Genomic DNA, 22226 nt, shown 5'->3' with positions numbered 1-22226 from the left:
TGTTTGCACTAATCGCACACGCTCAATTCATGGCCTTTTGCATATTGCGATATATATCCCACTCTCTCCTCTCTTGAACTCTTACGATAATAATTATTCTTGTGCATTGGGTCGAGCGTGTTTGCTCTAATCGCACACGCTTATCTCATGGCCGTTTTGCATATGATGTTGAGTATACCACTCTTCCCCTCTATTGAGCCATCACTTGGCCGATTCTAAGGGATGATGTGGCCTTGACGAGGTGTATGTTGCCTACCTATGCCACTCTACTCTCTATTAAGCCATCAATTGGCCGATTCTATGGGATGTTGTGGCCTTGACAAGGTATATGTAGCTTACATATGCCACTTTCCTTTTTAATTAGCCATCAATTGGCCGATTCTAAGGGATGATGTGGCCTTGACGAGGTATATGTCACTTACCTATGCCACTTTCCTCTTTAATTAGCCATTACTTGGCCGATTCTAGGGATATGTGGTGGTCTTGAGGAGGTCCATGTCAACTACCCTAGGGTTTCGTATCTTAGGGCATGTTTGATTCCATACACCTAATTGTTGATTATTCTAATTAAATTTTAATTTCATAAGTATTGTTTCACTTATATGATTTTCTAGTAATTATTATTTACCCGCCCACAATTAACTCTCCTTTTTCCACTTCCTTTTCATGTATAAAGTATTTACATCGTTTATTTTTAATGTAACCTTTACGTGTAGACTATTTTTTCGTATGGAGTGGCTTGTTGAACGATTTTTTTTCAACGGGTCATCTAGGTTTAACTCTTATCATCAAGCCTTAGAAAACGAGTAAAACCATATGAGTTCCCTTATTGATGTTTTACTCATGGATTTGAGTATTACATCTTTGCGCACAACACCGTCATCACTTGTATCAATTTGTGGCTTATGTCACAATTGTGCAAGTTATAACAATCATATTGGGATGTATATGTGCATACCTTGCACTTCCCATTTATTTGTGACATTGTTTTTTTCGTAGGTAACACATGGGTTCTTTTTTTTTACCCTTGTTTTCGTCACTACTTAACTCTTATGAGTAGTGCCTTATTTTATCATTTTATCATCACGTTTGCTTATTGCTCGCAAGACTAGAATATTACTTGTGAGTGCACTTGTTTTTTCACGTAATACACTTTCTCGACCATATAATACATGATGGGTTGGCATTAATATAAGGCTATCTAAGAAATTTCATTGATGTAAGAACCATGGTTGAGCCTCGGGGAGCCGCCATGATTACTCAAGATAGAGATCCGAGAAATACATCTTAGCTATGTTGTCCCCCATGGTTTTTAAAACACCATAGTGTTACCATAGTTATCGGATCTCGAATCACATCTCATATGTCTAGAGGGGTAAAGACATGAGATACTTTCTTGGATAAAGTTCTTTCAATCAAAATTTCAAGCATTCATTTTGCTTGTGTATTTTCTGAACCTCCTTATTTTATTGCATACCCACAGCGTGCATCATGGAACAAGTTTTGAACGCAGTTGGAACGATCTCTCCAAATGAGACCTCTCAACCCCAATCCGCATCTCGCACACAAGCTGAGATCACTATTGAGCAATTGCTCACTACTACCTTGAATCAATTGGCCGAAATGAGACAGGCCAATATGGCATTGGAAAAGAAATTCCAAGAATTAACTATTGAGTCCAAGAAAGAAGGTGAACCTTCCTTCGTAGTCACGCCTTTCAAGGGAGATAAGAAAGAAAGAACCGAGGAGGCTATTAGCACTTGGCTTGGTCGTTGGGAGTCTCACTTTGAGCTTCATCCCAAGCCCGATGCAGTAAAAATTGGTTATGTCGGTCGTGAGTTAGGTGGCCGAGCTGCTGCTTGGTGGCGTGGCCTAAGGACCGCAAAAAACTTACCCACAACTTGGGAAGGTTTCGTTGATGTTTTTAAGAAACAATTCTTGCAGCCACCTTCTCAAACCGAACAAGCGCAACACTTGCTCACATTGTCTAGTAAGCCATTTACCTCTCTCGAGGATTATGTGCATCACGCTCGGACCCAGATCCAAAAATCGGGACTTACGGGTGAGAAATGGTTTGTCGCTTGTTTTTTGAATGGTATTCCCAATGGGGATTATCATTGGATCTTCCATGACAAGGACCCCACAACTTTCGAGGAAGCCGTCAACATTGTGCTGCGATACCATAGGACTTCCAAGAAAGACCACAATAAACCTGAGTTCGCCAAAACTCCGAATGTCAAGTTCATTGGGAAACGTAAGCAATCCAGTGACACTCTTGACCGCGACTCAAAGAAACTGAATCTCTTCTGTGCATATTGCAAGAAGCGGGGCCACACAAAGGATACCTGTCTTCGTCTTGAGAGGAAGTCAATGAACACCCCTCCTCAAGACAAATCTACGAGTCACACAGGTGAGTCTTTTGATATTGTTGAAGTTCATACCAATCACTTAAGTTTATGTGAATGCACTTTTCCTTCACATTTACTTGGACCTAATGATTTACTCCGAGCAGTCGGATATATCAATGGAACACAAGCACATTTCTTGTTTGATTCCGGTAGTTCTCACAATTTTCTTAATGATCACTTTGTGCAGCAAATGGAGCTCCACATAAACGCAAGTGATCATATCTATCAAGTTCACATGGCAAATGGAAACGTTCAATACATCAGTGGCATTGTTTGTCAACTGCCAATTCAAATAGATACTTATTTGGAGAAGCGTGACTTTCATGTTATGAAATTACAATCCGCAGATGTCATTTTAGGATATCCTTGGTTTTTTAATAAAAACCCTTCTTTGTCCATTGATTAGGTTAATCACTCAATCACATTTGAACTTAATAATTGTAAACATTTTATTCAATGTTCCAAACTTCCTTCTCATTCACTTGTGTCTTCTAAATCTTTAAGTGAGTATTCTAGTTCATTAATTTATTCGTGTGTAATTGATCCTGCGGTTCAATTTTATTATTTTAATATTGACGCCACACAATTACCACATTTTGAGCAACGATTACTCGACTCTATTTTAGAGGATTTTCAAGATGTGTTTCCTACTGAATTACCGCTTACTTTACCACCTAAACGTAATGTGGACCATCAAATTGAACTCATCCCTGGGGCTGCTCCTGTGAGCATTCCACCTTACCGACTTAGTCGATTAGAAGAGGATGAGATCGCTAAACAACTTAAGGAATACTTGAGTATGGGCCACATTAGGTATAGTAAATCACCTTGGGGTGCGCCAGTTCTATTAGTCAAGAAGAAGGAAGGTTTGTGGCGAATGTGTATCAATTATCGCCGTTTGAATAAAATGACAATTAAGAATGCATATCCATTACCTCGTGCCGATGATTTGATTGATCGTTTGCACGGGGCTCGATATTTTACGAAAATTGACTTACGAACTGGTTATCATCAGATTCGCATTGCCGAGGATGATATTCCTAAAACCGCTTTTCGTACGTGCTATGGCCATTATGAGTTTTTAGTCATGCCATTTGGGTTGACTAATGCTCCAGCCACATTCCAACAAGCGATGAATGATGTTTTCCGAGATCAACTCGGTGATTTTGTTGTCGTCTTCTTGGATGATATTTTGATATATAGCCGTACCTTGCAAGATCATGTTCAACATGTTCGATTTGTTTTGCGAAAGTTGCGTGACAACTCTTTCTATGCAAAACATTCAAAATGTGACTTCTTCCAAAAATCTATTGTGTACCTAGGTCATTTAATTACAGAAAATGGCGTTGAAATTGAACCTTCTCGTATTGAAAAGGTTAAACTTTGGCCCATTCCTCGTAATATTCGTGAACTTAGATCATTCTTAGGGTTTGTTGGATTTTTACGAAAATCAATTCGTAACTATTCCAAATTGACTACGCCATTAACTGACCTTTTAAAAGGTCATCCACGTAAGTCTGTCAAACCAATTTCATGGAATGAACAACTTGACAAATCATTTGAGACACTCAAGGAGCATGTGTGTCAGGCTCCCACTCTTCTATTACCAGACCCTTCTAAGCCTTTCTCAATTGAAACCGATGCTAGTGATTATGCTATTGGTGTCGTTCTTTATCAAGGTGGTCACCCTATTGCTTTTGAAAGTAAGAAGCTTGATGCTGCTCAATCTCGGTATTCGGTTCAAGAGAAAGAGTTGTTTGCGGTGATACACGCACTTAAAACATGGAGGCACTATCTCTATGGAAATAAATTTGTGGTTACAACAGACCATCAATCATTAAAGTATTTTTGTGACCAGCCCGATCTTGTTGGTCGTAAAGGCCGTTGGGCTGACCTTATGCAAGATTTTGATTTTTCCATACGATATCGCAAGGGTTCTATGAACACCGTTGCTGATGCTCTTAGTCGCATTAAAGAAGTTAACATGCTTAGCTTCACGGAAATAAAATCTGATCTTTTAGATCACCTTCGAGGGAAATACCTTGATGACAGTTATTTCTCAAAATACTAGACGAAAGCCGAATCTGGTTTAGATGCCGATACTAGCACCCTACCCTCGAAGGCGACCTTTCACATTACAAACGGTTTGCTCTACCGTAGTGGAAAGGTCTGTGTTCCAGATTTACCAAATGTTAAACAGAAAATTTTTCATGAATGTCATGATGCACCATCTGCTGGTCATCCTGGAATACAACGCACACTCGTTCTCATCTCGTGTACTTTTTTCTGGCCTAAGATGCGCTCTGACGTGCATAAATACGTAACTCAATGCTTACAATGTCAGATTAATAAGTCGGAACGACTTAAAGCTGATGGTCTTTTACATCCCTTAGATATTCCCAACAATAAATGGGAAAGTATCTCGATGGATTTTATTGTTAGTTTACCTCGTACACAGAGGGGTCATGATGCCATATGGGTTGTCGTTGACAGGCTAACAAAATTAGCTAGATTTATTCCTACAAAAACCACGGTAACCGCTCAACAGTTGGCTTATTAATTTGTTGATGAGTTATTTCGTTTTTATGGATTACCGATGGATATTGTTAGTGATCGAGATTCCAAGTTTACTAGTGACTTTTGGACTCAGGTCTTTAAGAAAATAGAAACTACGTTGAGCATGAGTTCCGCAGATCATCCTTAGTCTGATGGACAAACTGAACGAGTTAATCAAATTATTGAGGACATGCTTCGAGCTTATGTAGCAAAAACCCCTTCTAAGTGGGAGCAATACCTTCCTATCTTAGAATTTGCCTATAATAGCTCTAAACATACATCCACTGGATATAGTCCTTTTATGTTGATGTATGGTTTTCAGCCACGTGCCCCAGTTGATGTCACGATTCATCGTGATACATTAGACAGTACACGCAATTTTTTGCAAGACATGAACCAAATGTTGCATATTGCCAAAGAAAATGTCAAGACAGCTCAAGATCGTGCTCGATTTTATGCTGATCAGGATAGACGTCCTCGTGCATTTACTATTGGTCAAAAAGTTTTTTTGCGTGTCCCGACTGATTCTACGTCATTATCTACGGGCAAGTGCGCTAAGTTAGCCCCACGATATTGTGGCCCATTTGAAATCCTTAAGCGAGTTGGGTCATCTGCTTATCACCTTGCCTTACCTCGTAACGTTGGTATTCATCCTGTTTTTCACGTCAGTCGTCTAAAACCATTTTTAGGCTCTGGTGATAACACCATCACAATCCAAGATCTTGTAACATTAGAGGATTTTTCTTACAAACCTCATGTTCCTGAATGAATTCTTGATTCTCGTACTAAACGTTTACGTTCTAAAGAGATTCGGCTATTCAAGATCAAATGGATGGATAAACCTATTGATGATGCCACATGGGAACGCGAGCATTCGCTTAAGGCACAATTTCCTCACTTTATATTGCAAGAGTGCAATCTTTTGAAGTAGGGGAGTATGTTATGTACACATAACGTTGGTGAGGGTAGGTCACTAATATTTACATTAGTGAAGGGTATGTTCACTATTATTAAAAAGGGGACTAATGATTGGATAGAATGAATGATATGTGCATGCACTATCATGATTTAGACAACCAATGAATAGAGAGCCTTTTAGAAAGGCACATCTATTCAAGGGGCCTAGGAAAAGGTATAAATATGAGGCTTAGCTACCCTCATAAGGATCATCACGTCGGAAGGCTGCTGTCGTAGACACCGGTGGTGCGGGCTAGGCTTTCGTCTCGACGATCGTGTTTATCTCTTCCAAGGTATTAGTCATCCTAATATCCGGCGGTATGGGACGTCGGTGGTAGGTTGGCTATGTCTAGATCATAGCTCGGGGGTGGTCGGGTGGAACGGGTTCTTCTATCCAATCTATTTTCTTCCTTTTTACTTAATTTGGTCTATTGATTAGTAATAGACTCTTAACACATCCCTTCGCTACTGCGAGTGCAATTATTGTCCGTACAATTGTCATCTTTGCCACTGGGGCAAAGGTTTCTTCGTAGTCTATGTTGTGCGTTTGCGCATAGCCTTTCGCAACGAGCCGTGATTTGAAGCGATTTACGGATCCATCAGCATTGTATTTTACTTTGTATATCCATCTACAGCCAATCACTTTCTTGTTCGAGGGGAGGGAACGAGATCCCATGTCTCGTTTTTGCATAAAGCTTCCATCTCCTCATTCATCCTGTCGACCCATCGCGGATCCTTTGCGGCTTCGGAAAGCGTTTCCGATTCCCGTACTGACGCTACTTTCATCATAAAAGCGTAGTGATACGCCATGTACTCGTCGTAGCCGTAGCGGTTTACGGGGTTCTTTTCACGTATGGATCGGCGTAACTCTCGATCCGTGGGGAGTATGGCTTTCTTTGTTCCATCTATGCGAATGTCGAGATCTTCAAATTCACTATCAAAAGAGTGAAGCATCTCGGTCTCTTCCTGATCTTCATATTCCTGCATTTTCGCCTTCCCTTTGTCCAGCTTCGGACTCGGCCGAGATGTGCTTTCATCACTCGGTGGCTCTGATGGCCCACTCAGTCGTGTCAAAATTGGGTTGTCTTCTAACATCTGTGTGAGCCGATCCTTAGCTTCTATTTCTATTTCAGTGTCATCCGCATCGAGCGGGGTTGGAGTTGAAGTATTCTCAGGTGCGTACCAAGATGCGTATTCGTCGAAGACTACGTCTCGACTTGTTCAAACCTTACGGGTAGAGGGGTTGTAGTATTTGTACCCCTTCTATTCAAGTGAGTATCCTACGAGGATACATTTCTCCAACTTTGGGTCAAGCTTTTGCCGTGTATCATCGGGAATATGTACATAGGCGATAGAACCGAAAATGCGAACATGTGACAAGTCCAGCTTCTTTCCAAAGAACTTCTCATGCAGAGTTATATCATGTACTCCCGAGGTTGTGCACCTGTTCATGAGATATACGGTCGTATTTGCCGCTTCTGCCCAATATGATTTCGGCAGGTTCTTCTCGTTTAACATGGCTCGTGCGACTTCTACTACATGGCGATTTTTACGCTCTGCTACGTTGTTTTGCTGAGGCGTGTGTCGACACGAGAACTCTCATCGGATTCCTTCTTTTCGGAGATACACCGAAAATTATTATTTGCCTCCATCTTATCGAAGACAGCGTACATGTCATCCCGCAGTTTTTTCGACTTTGGCTTTGAATGTCTGGAAGTGCTTGAGCACTTCACTCTTCTACTTCATCAGATAGATCCAGGTGTTCCTGGAGAAGTCGTCGATGAACGTGACATAGTATCGGCATCCGCCGAATGTTGTTGTCTAAGCTAGTACCCATACATCTGAATGTATTACATCCAGGATCCCTTTGCTCACATTCCGCTCATTAGGGAATGGGTGACGGCGTTGCTTTCCGAACTGACATGCTTCACATAAGCATGTAATCTCCTTTGCCGTAAAGTTCGGGAGTCCGATTACGACTCCTTTCGGTTGCATGCTTTGTAGCTTCTGGAGATTAATGTGGTTGATTCTCTTGTGCCACAGTTTTAAGTCGGTTTCGACTTTCTGGCCCTTTGCGTACATGGCCGAGTTTACCTCGCTCGATTCGAGGATGAACATACGGCCTTCTCGTCGGTCGTGAGCTACGACTTGATCGCCTTTTTCGATGAAGCATCCATCATTATTGAAGCATACTTGCATTCCTTGTTCGACAATTTGACCGACTGAGACCAGGTTTTTCGTAATGGTGGGGACATGCAGGATGAACATACGGCCTTCTCGTCGGTCGTGAGCTACGACTTGATCGCCTTTTTCGATGAAGCATCCATCATTATTGAAGCATACTTGCATTCCTTGTTCGACAATTTGACCGACTGAGACCAGGTTTTTCGTAATGGTAGGGACATGCAGGATGAACATACGACCTTCTCGTCGGTCGTGAGCTACGACTTGATCGCCTTTTTCGATGAAGCATCCATAATTATTGAAGCATACTTGCATTCCTTGTTCGACAATTTGACCCACTGAGACCAGGTTTTTCGTAATGGTGGGGACATGCAGCACGTTCTTGAGGTAGGTCTGTTTGCCGTCGTTTCTGAATGGGACGTTCCCGATATGCTATATGGGGTGAGTCGTGTCATCTCCTGTTTCGACATATCCGGGACGTTCAGGCTTCTGAAGTTCCCGAAACCAATCTTCATGGGACGTCATGTGATTGGATGCTCCCGAATCGACAAACCATACGTTGTTCGGAGTGGAAGCGGTAGTTGACACAAGTGCGGACATTGAGTGCGCTTCGTGCTTCATTATGAACATTCTGTCGCGGTCGCCGTAGTTGGAGTTTGTGGCGTAATTTGTTAGTTGTCGGCCTTGCTCACACTTCTTCTTCCAACACTCCTCTTCGTAGTGACCAGGTTTTCCACAATACCCGCACTCAACTGGGTTCCTATGGTTACTTGGTTCGGCGTGATGACTCCCCCTTCCGCCGAACTCTCTGGGGCCATTTCTGTCCCCTTGCCATTGGTGGGAGTTACGCTCATGGTTGTGTCGGCCTTGGCCGAAACGACCTCTCCGTCCGCGGCTTTGTCCTCTTCCTCCATTGAAGTTCGAATATAGCATTTGTCCGTCATGCGCGTTGTTCCTTTGACGCATGTGATTCTCTTCGACTAGCAACAATGATTGGAGATTAAAAAAGGAGTGAGGATTCTCTCTCGCGAGAACGGCCGATCTTATTGCGCCAAATCGCGGTGCCAAGCCACCGAGGCATATCTGCACCATTTCTTCGTCATTAATGCTAACATTGATCGATCCAAGTGCATCGCACCACTCCTTGATCTTTAAGGTGTAGTTGCCCATTGACATGTCTCTTTGTTGAAGATTGTTCAACTCTTGTCGAAGTTGGAGCTTTCGTGTGGCCGTATTGGCTGCAAAGATCTTCTTGAGGTTTTCCCACGCCTACTTCGGCGTTTTTGCCTCTCGAATGTAGCCAAGCATATGATCATGAACACATGATGCAAGGCAATACAACACACGGCTTGTGGCCTGCTCCCAAGCGGGATAGTCAGCATGTGTGGGGTTGGGGTGTGATTCATGAGCTCCTTCGATGTAGCTCCAGTAGCCTTGTCCGACAAGGTATTGGTGCATCTTGTATTCCCAAGATGCAAAGTTCGTTCTGTCAAGCTTCTCAGTAGGAAGAATGCTTCCCATTTGAGTATTCATGGTGATTTCTTCTCTGTCGATGGGCCGGTTCTTTTGATCGTCGGCGTGCAGCACAACACAATCGAATAGGCTTGATCAGGCAACCACACGCTCTGATACCATGTAAAGAAATGAGGAGGCAAGAGTGGTTGTAATGCAGCGGAAGATGAGTGTGAGTGTGTGTGTGTGTGTGTGTGTCAAGACATAGAGAGAGGGAGTGAGAGAGAGAGCTCTTACGACAGAGATAGACAAACTATATATTAACCAAAATTACATCAAAGCATAAAACATCCAACAACAACTAAGTTACAATGCGTTGGTTTATATACCAACTAAGCTAGGGCAAGTGCCCTTTCTATTATTTACAAAACTAGCCCAACATGTCCATGAACTAGTGTGAAACCTATCTAAGGGAAGTTGTGTTCGACTCTCAACACGTTTCATGTGTAGTAAAATGCGTTATGAAGCTCTTGATGACATTTATCTTTCCATATCAATCCATTAAGCTAATCTTAAATAATTAATTTACTATTTTTCATATCGTGTGTGAAGAACCACATGACATCATTACGACCCGAGGGAACCCGGACAACCGTCTGTCCTCCGGGGCATTCCTTCCTCATCAGCATCTCGGCCCTGTAGGCCTCCAGGTAGCTTGTTGCGTCTTTCCCATTAAATCGACCATCGTTTCTATGGCCCTATCAAGGGCGCTCGTGCCCTTGCGAGTGTTAACTAGGTGGTCTACAACCATCGTCATTGCTTCAGCAAGTTCGCATCCTCTCATCTTCAGACTCCTCTATTGCCCCTTTCATGTAGGGTTCACCAAAGATGTCGCGGTTTTCCGCGAGTAAGTGTTGAGGGTCTCGAACCAAGGAGTCTGAGGGAGTAGGAAGAGCAACCGTGACGGTGTGCCTGGTCAGTTACCGGAAACCGGACAACGAGTGTGTAGGTTTACGGAAGGAGCCGTGTCGCGAAATTCGCGGGTAGAACGGGAAACTAGTTACGACGAAACAAAAATAGAGAGGAAAACCCGAAACGAGAAGCTAATAGATTAAGGTAAGCAAATTACAACTGGGCTCGACCGGTAGCAAAGTCGTACGTTCTACGAAACACAGCCCCCACACACGCACGCACGTAGACAGATCAAGGAGCCTCTGGTCCGGAGCTCATGGGCTTCCTACGCGAGCAAATGCTTCCTTACATAATCGTAGACAAGACAAAGAGACAGACAGACAGACAGAGAGCTCAACCCACAAACCAGATCCCTAAAACAGGCTCAAGCCTCCCCTTTTATAGCACAAGGGGAGACCGTTACATTGTGATCGGTGTTTGAGATTTCCCCCTTCCCTGATTTCTTTCTGTGCGTGTGGGACTTTAAAGTACCTCATTAAATTCTACTACCTAGTACTTACTAGTCCTATGCTATTTACATTATGTTGGTACATAATACTTTATTCGTGTGCATCGGTGCACACATCCGTTCACATGCACTTGGCTCCGTTTCTCTTTATGGCCAGAATCCTTCACGACAACGGGGAAAGCCATAAAGTAGTATGTAGGGACTCGAGGACATCGATGTATGTTGGACATACGTACGTATGCATGCATGCATGCATGTATGTATATATGCACGCATGCAACACGACACTAGTACAATATGTATACATACATCCCATGGGTGTCTTGTTTTGTTTCGGTAACAAAACAAGATGTTTGTTTCGGTTGGGGTGTGTGTTGGGCGGGCGAATGAATCGAATGAGTGAATGTGAATGCGGAGACGGCCATCCCATCCAATCCCATATGTATGTACATGTTTGTTTGTTTGGTCAATGCTCCATCCATTTTTATTTCATGTTGTGGATGGATGGATGGATGGATGGATGGATGAATAGATATGGGATCGATCCTTCATCCTCATGCCCAAAGCAAGAGAATTAGGGTTTGTATCTGCCACACGAAGAGGCAGAGGCAGAGGCAGAGGCAGTGAAAGCCACAGAGGAAGAAGACAGGAAAACCACATATTAAGAGAAGAGACAGGTTAAACGCGATGGATAGAGAACACCACCAGCAGCGGAATCTGACAGGAATTATAGCAGAATCTGCGAGGATTCTGCGAGAATATTGGAAGCTCTTCCTCTCCCTTTCCTCAACCTTAGTTCTCCCCTTATGCTTCATGATTCTGGCCCATCATTTAGTATCCGGCCCTCTAATCCACAAGATCCGTTCTGATGAACGATTCATAGAATCACAGGAAGGATCATCATCATCATCATCATCGGCGGAGGAGAAACATGAAGCAGATCTTGAAGGTGAGTGGACAAGACTCCTCCTCTTCTTTGCTTCCTATCTTCTCTTTGTTTTGGCATTCTCTTTGCTCTCCACCGCCGCCATTGTATACTCGGTGGCCTGTATTTACACTGAGAGATCCGTGTCTTACACAAATGTTGTGTCGGTTGTTCCAATGGTGTGGAAACGACTATTGATCACCTTCTTGTGGGTTTTCCTCATCATTGCTGCATATCACTTCGTAAGCATCTTTTCCATCCACATGGCCGTCCGATGGCTCGCCGACTCTAATTCCTTCATCTTTGTCTCAACACTTGTGGCGCTTGTGTCCATCTTCGTGTCTGCCCATGTCTATATAAGTTGTGTTTGGCACCTCGCGAGTGTAATCTCAGTGTTAGAAGAGAGTTTTGGTATCTCTGCTCTTAAGAAAAGTTTCTATCTCATCAAGGGAAATCAGAGGCTCGGATTTAGCCTCTTTTTCTTATACTTGATATCAGTTGGTGTTGTGGGTCTTCTCTTCCATGCCTATGTTGTGCATCATCATGCTCATCCTAAAGAAGATATGGGTGCTCATGGATCATCATTGGCCGGCCGTGTCTTGTTGGGTGCTCTTTTGGTTGCTATCCTCACCTTTGTCACCCTCTTTGGTATGTTGGCTCAAACTGTCTTTTACTTCTCTTGTAAGGCATTTCATCATGAACAAATCGATTGGATGGCACTCTCTGAACATCTTGGTGCCTACATGGGAGAATATGTACCACTCAAAAGTGCCATACAAATGGAGCCAGTGTAAAAAGATTTTCGGAAAATAATTCGTGTTCCATGAAACATCTATGTAATGGAGGTCCATACATACATACTATCATCTCTTAAGATAATACTATATTTAGTATTCTGTGTTTACATATATATATATATATATATATAATTAATAATGTCTATCCAGGCCGAAGCCTGAATGACATGAATGACTAGAATGCTTAGAAACTGAATGTACTACATTTTCCATTGTGTAATCTCTCAGAATAGTTCACCTTCCATTGAGCAATTCTCAGAAATGCTGAGATTGCATTTGTACATGGCTTATGATGGACTCTGTGCATATTTTGTATTTAGGCTGTTTGAACACATTCTCAAATATCAAATCACGTTGTTGTCTGTATTGTGAGGTAATTATCCTTTGTTTTACTGTGTGAACTTCAGGGTCGCAAACACGTATTGGATATCAGGGTTTATTGATAGTTTATATGTTGTTTTAATGGATATTGTCTTGTATGAGTACCTTCGGATGGAAGCAGAATTAGTCTAACTGTATTAGTTTTCTATTTCATCCTTTTTGTCGCAAAAGCTTTTTGGCATCTTTAGTATTGGCATACTTAACTTGTTTATTGGAGATGCTCTTCTTAATAATATTGACTGATGTTCATTGATCTTGTGAGGTAAGAGGCTTTTATAGTATTTGTGAAAATGGTAGCCGTCCTTGTGATAATATAGTAATTAGTTTGGTCTAGTGATTCTGTTATATGGCCTCACATAATTTAAGTATATGAGTACCATGTATTTACCATGGTGGATATGGAACTTATACACTTCAGGGTTTACATTTTACGGTCAATTGACACTTCTGTTAGATGCATTATATTAGTACCCAATTAATTTTGTCGTGTCACCATGTTTTGATGATTGTAAAAAATAAATAAAAACATTTCAAGCTCTATTAAATAATCCATGTTGCATTTGTGTCTGATGTGCGCCTGAGTATGTAAGTAATGAATTCTTGGAAACCAAGCATGCATTTTGGTTGGTCAAAAATAAATAAAAACATTTCAAGCTCTATTAAATAGTCCATGTTGCATTTCTCATTGTGTCTGATGCACCTGAGTATGTATTTAAGGAACTCTTGGAAACCAAGGATGTATTTTGGTTGGAAGAAATTATGCTCTTCAGTTCAAAATAAGGCTGGTAATCTTAATGTCCTTACCACAGAACCGTGGCTGAATGGGTTTATCAGCTTGTTTCGGTTTGGTTTGAACCTTTATCGGTTTAACGGTTTGAAACTGCAACTCAAATTGTTGAAACGATTGAAAATTTTTAAATTTTTAAAATTAAAATGTGAAAATTTGAATTTTGACGTGAAAACCAAAACTGAACTGCAAAACCATAGTTTTAATGGTTTAACAGTTTAAAGGTTTGAAAGTCTCTAAAACCGTTTGGTTGGAGCTTGAATGTTTTGTAATGGTTTCGTGGTTTGGTATGGTTAAGTTTCAAAAAAAATTAAGGGTTCGGTTTCAAGTGGTTTGAGTGTCAAGCTGTTTGAGTTTGACACTCAAACTGTTGTCAATTGTTAATAAAGAGATAAGTTTAGGGAATTGGTAAATTCACAGTTTTTATTTTGAGTTCAGAAATATGATTACAAATGATAGCCAGATTCCATCCCCCCCAAAAAACTGTGAAAATACAGAAAAAACTGTGAATTTACCAATTTCCTAAGTTTATTATAAATAAGTTAAATCACAACCAAGGCAAACACGTCTCAGTCTTACAAGCATTTGGCTCAAGAATATAGTTACATCCTAACTATCTTACAATGACATTGGAATTTACTTTTTCGTGAACATTTCATCTCGTTTTGTATCATACTGTTTACATGTACCAGAAAACCTCATAAAATATGATATCAATCCTCAAAGAATTCTGCAAAGAATTAGTAATCAGTGGTGTCTCTAGATTAGTAGATCAAATTTTAAGCACTGACAGAGTTATTACATACAACTAGCAGAACACAATTCATTCTTATTTTGATTGAACGAGCAAATCTTACTTCTTACAAATAAAGATCTATGAGAAATAATCATATCAAGTTAATTTATTTAGCTGGCAACTACTATACGTAATTTAACAAGCACTAGGTTTAATAGAACTACAATGAGAACCGATCTTCATAGAATTTATTGTATTCAAGCTGCAAACCTAACAAAAAATGGTATCAATTCTTTTTGGGTTGCTCACATATATGCTAGAAGGTTAGTTTGGAGACAAAAAAACTGTTCTTATTTAAATGAAACCAGAGCTAGTACTGAAATAAACATGATTGCACAGAAATGAAAAAGCAACTATGATTGCACATGAGCTTGTAAATGCAAAGACTCAGTAATGGGAATAGATGCACCAACTCCAGATTCGTGGAAGTGATGCATTTATTAGATAAAAAAATATGATGTGACCTTGGCCAGAGGATGATACATGATGACGTTCAAAACACAGAATATGTTCTTCCAGTCTCAAAACAAGGATATGATTCAGAAAATACAAAATTGGGTCAAAACATTACATATTTCATGGCTATCAATTTACATGCTGAGATAACATGATGACCCTTGCACTCTTTTATCCGTCTTGGGCACATACTTCAGGATAAGGCAGAGAAAAAAGGGTTCGCCCTCAAAATAACTTCACTGATATAGACTTGCTTCAGAAAACATAATTGATGGAAGCTAGTTCCATTTTCCAACCATTGTCAATGCAAGCCAATTGCTGGCTTTCTTGTTTCTTTGCAACTAATGATAACATTACTCGAGTACCATCTTATAAGTTGATGACATGGCTATTGATTGCTGCTTCCGAGCATGATCAGGAATTAGCTTTTGCAGCAACTCCAATGTTGCTCCTTTAAGTTCTGCAAAGGCAGGGTCAACAAATCAGAAATGCCATATGATCATAGCACATTCATGTTCCTTCTCAATAAGCAAGAACCTTGTTACCAGTAAGGATATACAATAATACAGATTACTGGTCAAGATTTGAAAATTCTCCTTCACTTAAAAGAGGTAGAAGAATTCATTAGCAGGGCAAAATGGTACTAATCTAATTCATTAGCTCTTTTTCTTGCCTTGGGGTTTGAAATTGAATAGAGGCGGTAACACCCGTCCGTTTGGTAGTCGAGTGTTAGCATCTCTCAACTCATCAAAAAAAGGGTGTGCACAAGCCTCCAACTGAAAAGACAATTATGAAGTCAGTATAGTATCATATAACTGTATAATATATTAACACCAATAGCTTCATGCAACAAGATAAGTTTGAAGAGAGATACTTACAGCAGTAGGGCGGAAGCTTGGAGAATATTGCAATAGCCTCGAAACAAGGTCCACTGCTTCTGGTGGCATATGTTTCTGAAAAACCTGTGAAAGAATGAAAAACATTAAATGCAACTTCTTTTTCACAGGGTGAGGAAAAGAAGCTGGTATGCTTCATACCTTATGCCAAGGATGGGCCTTAACTTGGGGAAGCCTAAAATCAGTGTTCTGAGGATTCATGCACTTCAACTCCTCTCTTGTTGGAGTACCAAGCACCTGTAGGCATTAATAAATATAACTGGAAGTGATTCCTATTGAAATTGTTGAATAATTAATTTGCACTTGCTTCAAATTCACTTACTTTAATGATTTCTACAAGTTGGTCTATGCTACTGTCTCCAGGAAATAGTGGCTGTAAAGCAAGCAGAAACATTAAATAAAAATGCGTAAGGTTATAGATTCACAACCTTGACATGTAGTCATTTTACTTACACGGCCAAGAAGAAGTTCAGCCATGACACAACCTGTAGACCACATATCAATTGCAGTACAATATTCCGTTGCCCCAAAAATTAGTTCAGGAGCACGGTAATAACGAGAACATATATATGCGATATTTGCTTCTCCTTTAACCTGAACATAAAATCCATATATGAGAGCATATCAGTACCCAAATAGTTACTCAAAATGAAATAAGTTTAACGCAAAACAATCAGAAAAATACTAAATAACTCATTTATTTTGGCTCATAATCCCAAAAAAGCTCTGAATGCCACGATTGCAAGAAACAAAAGAAATTTGAAAACATTTCTAGACCGTTTATTTGTCTGGCCTCATTTATCGGAACATCATTAACATCCAGATTCACTGGAACTTTCCTAAACCTGTTGTTGAACCTGAAACTTAATCATCTCTTTGTTCAATCAGTACTGTAGGTGTTTCTCTCTCTTCAAGATGCTTTATGGTTTTTTTATTTCTTAAGAGAATTATTTGTATTCATGATGCATACCAGCAGTCTTTGTTGTGAGTAGTGTATCTGGTTTATTTCTTTGGTAATTGAGAGACCCACGCTCCAGATTCATGCACAAATGATGTTTGCACCTTGCAATCTCTGCCAGGTCAGTATCCTGATATTCATTCATCCTTTGGAGAACCACCACTACCTTTCATTCTACCTGCATCTCCTATCTCTATATCAAGTCTCAATCTGTCACAAAGCTCAATCCAATTTTGGTAGACACAAGCAGTTTGCAGATTTTGGTCTCTTGCATGACTCGTATGGGACTTGGGTTCTATTCTATGACGATCTTGACCAACTCTTTCACTCCTATCCAAATGACAAAGCTGTCTTTCTTGATCAGGATATATCTGATCCATACTTCGGCTGATCTCAATCTTCATTTCATAAGGACATTACAAAATGTTAATGTCTCCTCCCAAGACTCTTCTGACTCCTCTAAGTCTCTCTTGACATTCAAACTTGATTCGCAGTTCGCAGAATGATTTGCCACTCGGTCTCCTGAACCTTGTCGTCTGATCAACTTATATCTTTTTATTCATTGGCACATCATTCCCCCTTGAGAGTTCATCTAACATTACTTCCCCTTCAGAGATCATCCAACTCCACTTCCTGGCCTACTATTCTGGAGAGAACTGTCCCTCTTAGATCAAGGGACTTTACATACCTTGGTATGTTAACTCACATTGGAATGACTGCTTTTAATGAACTATACCACCAACATGTAAGAGCTCTGTCAAATCATCTGCATGTAGTTCAATTAGTTTCATCATTTCAATCATCCTTCCAACGAACTTTACTGCACAACCTCTTTGTGAGTTTTTGGAAATTTGAACCAAGATCTATTGTCATTCTTTAGCCCTTTCAAAAACGAGTATTCTACGTTTAGAATACTCTGAAATATTCTACATTTTAGAACTGCTATTTTTTAATTTTCCACGTATTCTACATATTTAACAAGTATTTAATATTTCAAAAAAGTTAAAAAATATTTAAAATTTTAGAAATTACTTTTTTGAGAAAGAAGTAATAAAATTTAAGAAGTATTTGACATATATTTAAAGTATTCTACACATATTTTAATGTATTTTATCTGTAAGATACATACTCTTAAGTATTCAAAAAAAAGGTTAGAATACTTGGCCTACGTATTCTACGCGTATTGTATGCTAAGTATTCTACAACAATGCTTGATACATCAAATGCCTTGCTTCACGAAGCAGTCCCATCAAGACCATGATCTGTGACTTTGGTCACTTGTCGACATGGTTGGGGACTTTGGACATTCATCTACTGCTCTCCTATCTAAATTTGAACCACATCTACTAAACAGATTGTAGCCTCTCACTTGACCAGATTTTGCTCATTATTGGAATAATAGAGATAAATAAAACTAATTACGGTACACTGGAGCTAATAGTAAGAAACCAAAAAAACACTCAAATCCAATATTTCTTCAAAAGATGGACGCCTAGCCACACAATTTTCTAAACTGATTTTTGTTTCAGGCACTTATATTGTCAGAAATCATGAAAGACATTTATGCTTACCAAGACCTTTGCACTTCCAAAATCACAAAGCTTCACCTGATGGGTATGTGGATTCACCTACAGAAAGAAATATCTTAATATAAAGGATAAGATAAACACAAATACATTGTCTAGCTCACCTCAAAATCTCACCAGCAAATTTTGAGGCTTTAAATCCCGATGACAAACTGCAAAGGCACCATGGATATAGGCAAGAGATCGGCATATCTACAGATCACAATTTTTAAAATGGAGCTCAATCTGCACCATCTCCTCTCTACTCTCCTCTCTCCCACTCGACAATCATGGATTCATGCTGAGACCCAGAGAAGAATCTAACCATGAAGGATCTAGATAATCTGTTCGACATACCTAAGGTATATGAGAACTGACTTGCAGACTAGGTTATGACTACTGAAGTCCCAACAAGCAGGTGGCAAAATTTCATGAGTGAAGGGCCATCTATGGTTTTAGGTTTGATCTCGAATGAGCCAAGAATACAAATTTTCCAGGGAATACAACGGTACACATTATAACCTCTTTGTGTTCCTAAACTTGAGAGAACTAGAGAAACCAAATTTGAATTGCGTAAACACAAAAGAAGGCCATAATGTTGTTAACAAACAATTGGTGGCTGTCAAATTTTGCATCTCTATAAAATGTACCAGGATCTAGCCATATTGTATAAAATTACATATTCTCTAAGAGATTTTGGCACTAGGGTTTAGAAAGAGAGGTAACTGAGGAGGTAGACACATTCTTTATGTGGATACTGCAAGCTCAACATACTTTTATGTCATTCAAAGTGCATTAGGTGCAGCATAAACAAAATTCAACAAGGCTGATTCTAACCTGGTAAGTGTAGAGTTTCACGAGAATTAGAGGCATCTTCTGTGCCATATCACTGTAGTGTTTTGCAACTCGGTAGACTGTTTCTGGCACATACTCTAGCACCAAATTGAGGTAGACCTCATCTTTTCCCTTTGTAGAGTAAAAGCAATGTTTTAATGCAACTATATTTGGGTGATCAAGATGCAGCATGATCTGCATCTCCCGATTTTTGTATCTCTTATCTTGTAGTACCTTCTTAATGGCTACTGTTTCTCCAGTTTCTATACATTTAGCCTGTCAAAGATCAAAATTGTTCATAAGCCGCTAGGAACAACATTTACATAGAACTCATGGTCAATTTAACAATTAAATAAAAAGCCTTTGAAGGCAACCTGGAATACTACACCAAAAGATCCGGTGCCAATTATTCTTTCAGGCGCATAGCTGATGGTCTGAGAGAAAACAAAATATGCACAATCACCCACTTTCAGTAGGATTGAAAAGGATTTCCGTGATAACCTTAACAAGTAATTTCAGTCACCTGTTTAGGTTGGTTGTCCCTGCCACCGATAACAGTGGTTATAATATGTCCAGTGTCAGAGCTGTTGTCAACCATGGTTGCCTATAACAGGAGACGGTCTTCTCCAAAACTTAAGTGCTACCAGCTTGATAGGACTTGTAACAAATAAGTTTTGTTTACAGAATACTAGGGACTTTAGATAATCATACACTAAAATGGAAGTCTTCTCCAAAGCTCATTCCCTACAGTTTGATAAGAACTCTATTAGAATAAGGGATTGTTACAGAAACCTTGTGATTGTACAGACATGTTCTATGCTCTTTCAGCTTCGCATTACCTTAAAGCTGACAATCATCCTTGAAGCTTGTATATAATCAGATTATAAAATACTAACTCTTCTCCACTATTTAAGCTCTATCGTATATAAATTCTTACAAACGAAAATGTTAACTGTCCTAAAGTTACCATAATTCTGGAAAATCATGCTTGAAGCTTGTATCTGACCATATTCATTACCTTGCGAGGAAAATCATGCTTGAAACAGAACCAAATATTGATGAAAAAGGAATCCACCAATGTGATGAGCTGGAAACTACATTCATTCACCACAAAGAGAGACCACAAGTTCAAGCTGATGACAGATCTGTCTGGAAGGAGAAGACCAAGAAATAGGTCACAACTCTCTCTCTCTCTCTCTCTCTCTCTCTCTCTCTCTCTCTCTCTCTCTCTCTCTCTCTCTCTCCCCCGCACAGACTGCACCCTTGTGGTAAGCCAAGTTTTTACTAATCCCTGCACCCAGGTTCTAATCTCACTATATAAATACTTTACTGCATAATAGCAATGAACTGGAAACTACATTCCACAAAAGGAGGCCATAAGTTCAAGCTGATGACAGATCTGTCTGGAAGACGAAGAAGGCCAATAAATCGGTCAGAACTCTCTCTCTCTCTCTCTCTCTAGGGCTGTGCCCTCGTGATAAGCCACGTTTTTACTAACTCCTGCACTCAGATTCTACCTCACTATGTATATGATGCATTACTTTAGTGCATGCCCCAGCAGAATGTAGAGGTGAATGCATAACTCTCTGCTATCTCTCTCTATCTATTTAACCTTTTTATCCACTAGAAACATCGTCAAAAACAGCAAATTGTAACCATTTATACAAATTGGGTACAGAATGGCAAGGAAAAGGATAACCCAAGAAACTAAGAAGCAAGATGATGAAGCTGAAGAAACAATGGCAAAACTGAAGGAAATAAACGGATTCATCATCACCTATTTTTGATAAGTTACCAAGAAGAATGCGAACAGCCAGCAGAATGTAAGGTATTTTTCACTCAAGGGGTGAATGCTTTTATAAGGGAGGGGAAAATTCTGGTGGTGAAAATCTAGGATTTCCCTTCTCCCTCATTCAATTTCTGAGAGAGTTAGGGTTCCTATCTTTTTCTTCTTCTTCTTCTTCTTCTTCTTCTTCTTCTTCGCTCTCTCTCTCTATCTATCTATCTATCTATCTATCTCTTGATTGCTGTAAAGTTAAGAGTTTTCTCTGTGTTTCTGTTCTAATTTCACCTGCGTTCTGCGTCTGATCTGCTGGTCTGTTCTGTTCTGACAGAGAGCGCAGACGTGGAGTGGAACCCACTTCTTTTTTACCTGGCTGGGTCTGGTCTCTCTTCTCTCTAAAATGCATGCATGTGACCCTGGCCTTGACTTGACTTGATTTTGACTTCCTCATGGGAAGCGGTTTCACTCTTTGCATTTGTTGTTTGCGTGTGAAAGATGGAAGCCAAGCATATGCATAAATTTGTTGGCAAGTGCCCAATTTCATAGCATCACATATGGCGGGGCAGGGGGCACACATGTTTCCTTTGCAACCAACCGAGTCATCTTAGAGACTAGGCCAGATAAAATGACCCAGACTCAGCATGGTTCATTCATACTAAACCACAACACCCCGCAGGCGCACATAATGGGTCCGGTAATGCAACAAATTGTTTGCTTGAAACAAAGCAAACCAATCACATTAGCTTTTACCCTAAGTCACATTGAGTCATACTTGACCAACCAAATACCAATGATCTTGTCTTAACCATCAACAATAATATGCATATGCATAGAAATGATGGGTGTTCATTCAAACCCCTTATCATCATAGATCCCTCGTGTAATAGACAACACCCGACCCAGATTACAAATCAACATTTATTATTATTAGAATATTCTTTGACCTTAAAGTAATATCTTGAAAAACTTTTGTGTTGTGGAAAGCAATTTGGAAGGCCATGCTTTTAGACGACATTATTTAGTACATGATGATCATCTCAAGCCAAAAGATATGAAAAACTTCGGAAATTA

At 40.1% G+C, this 22226-nt stretch overlaps 2 protein-coding genes across 2 annotated transcripts; one reads left to right on the top strand and one right to left on the bottom strand.

The window, feature by feature from the left end:
* The first annotated feature begins 11624 nt into the window (after positions 1-11624).
* Positions 11625-13065, top strand: LOC147864173 (uncharacterized). The gene has a single exon (XM_087320112.1). The coding sequence runs from the start codon at positions 11665-11667 to the stop codon at positions 12694-12696; it is 1032 nt and encodes a 343-aa protein (XP_087176238.1). The 5' UTR covers positions 11625-11664; the 3' UTR covers positions 12697-13065.
* Positions 13066-15184: 2119 nt separating this feature from the next.
* On the bottom strand, positions 15185-21489 carry LOC147864172 (shaggy-related protein kinase epsilon-like). The gene is made up of 13 exons (XM_087319855.1): positions 21150-21489; positions 20340-20521; positions 19896-20116; positions 19747-19806; positions 19376-19648; positions 18677-18751; positions 18545-18601; positions 16469-16609; positions 16338-16388; positions 16157-16252; positions 15998-16081; positions 15793-15895; positions 15185-15579 (listed from the first exon to the last, which is right to left on the bottom strand). The coding sequence occupies exons 3-13, from the start codon at positions 19968-19970 to the stop codon at positions 15473-15475; spliced, it is 1122 nt and encodes a 373-aa protein (XP_087175981.1). The 5' UTR covers positions 19971-20116; positions 20340-20521; positions 21150-21489; the 3' UTR covers positions 15185-15472.
* Positions 21490-22226: the final 737 nt, after the last annotated feature.

This window comes from Azolla caroliniana, unplaced genomic scaffold (genome assembly GCF_043228905.1).
Source record: "Azolla caroliniana isolate FFs.n. ecotype wild unplaced genomic scaffold, voAzoCaro1.0.p SCAF_5, whole genome shotgun sequence".
NCBI classification, from domain to species: domain Eukaryota; kingdom Viridiplantae; phylum Streptophyta; class Polypodiopsida; order Salviniales; family Salviniaceae; genus Azolla; species Azolla caroliniana.
Note: the sequence above shows the minus strand (reverse complement) of the source record. Positions and strands in the feature narration are given on the sequence as shown.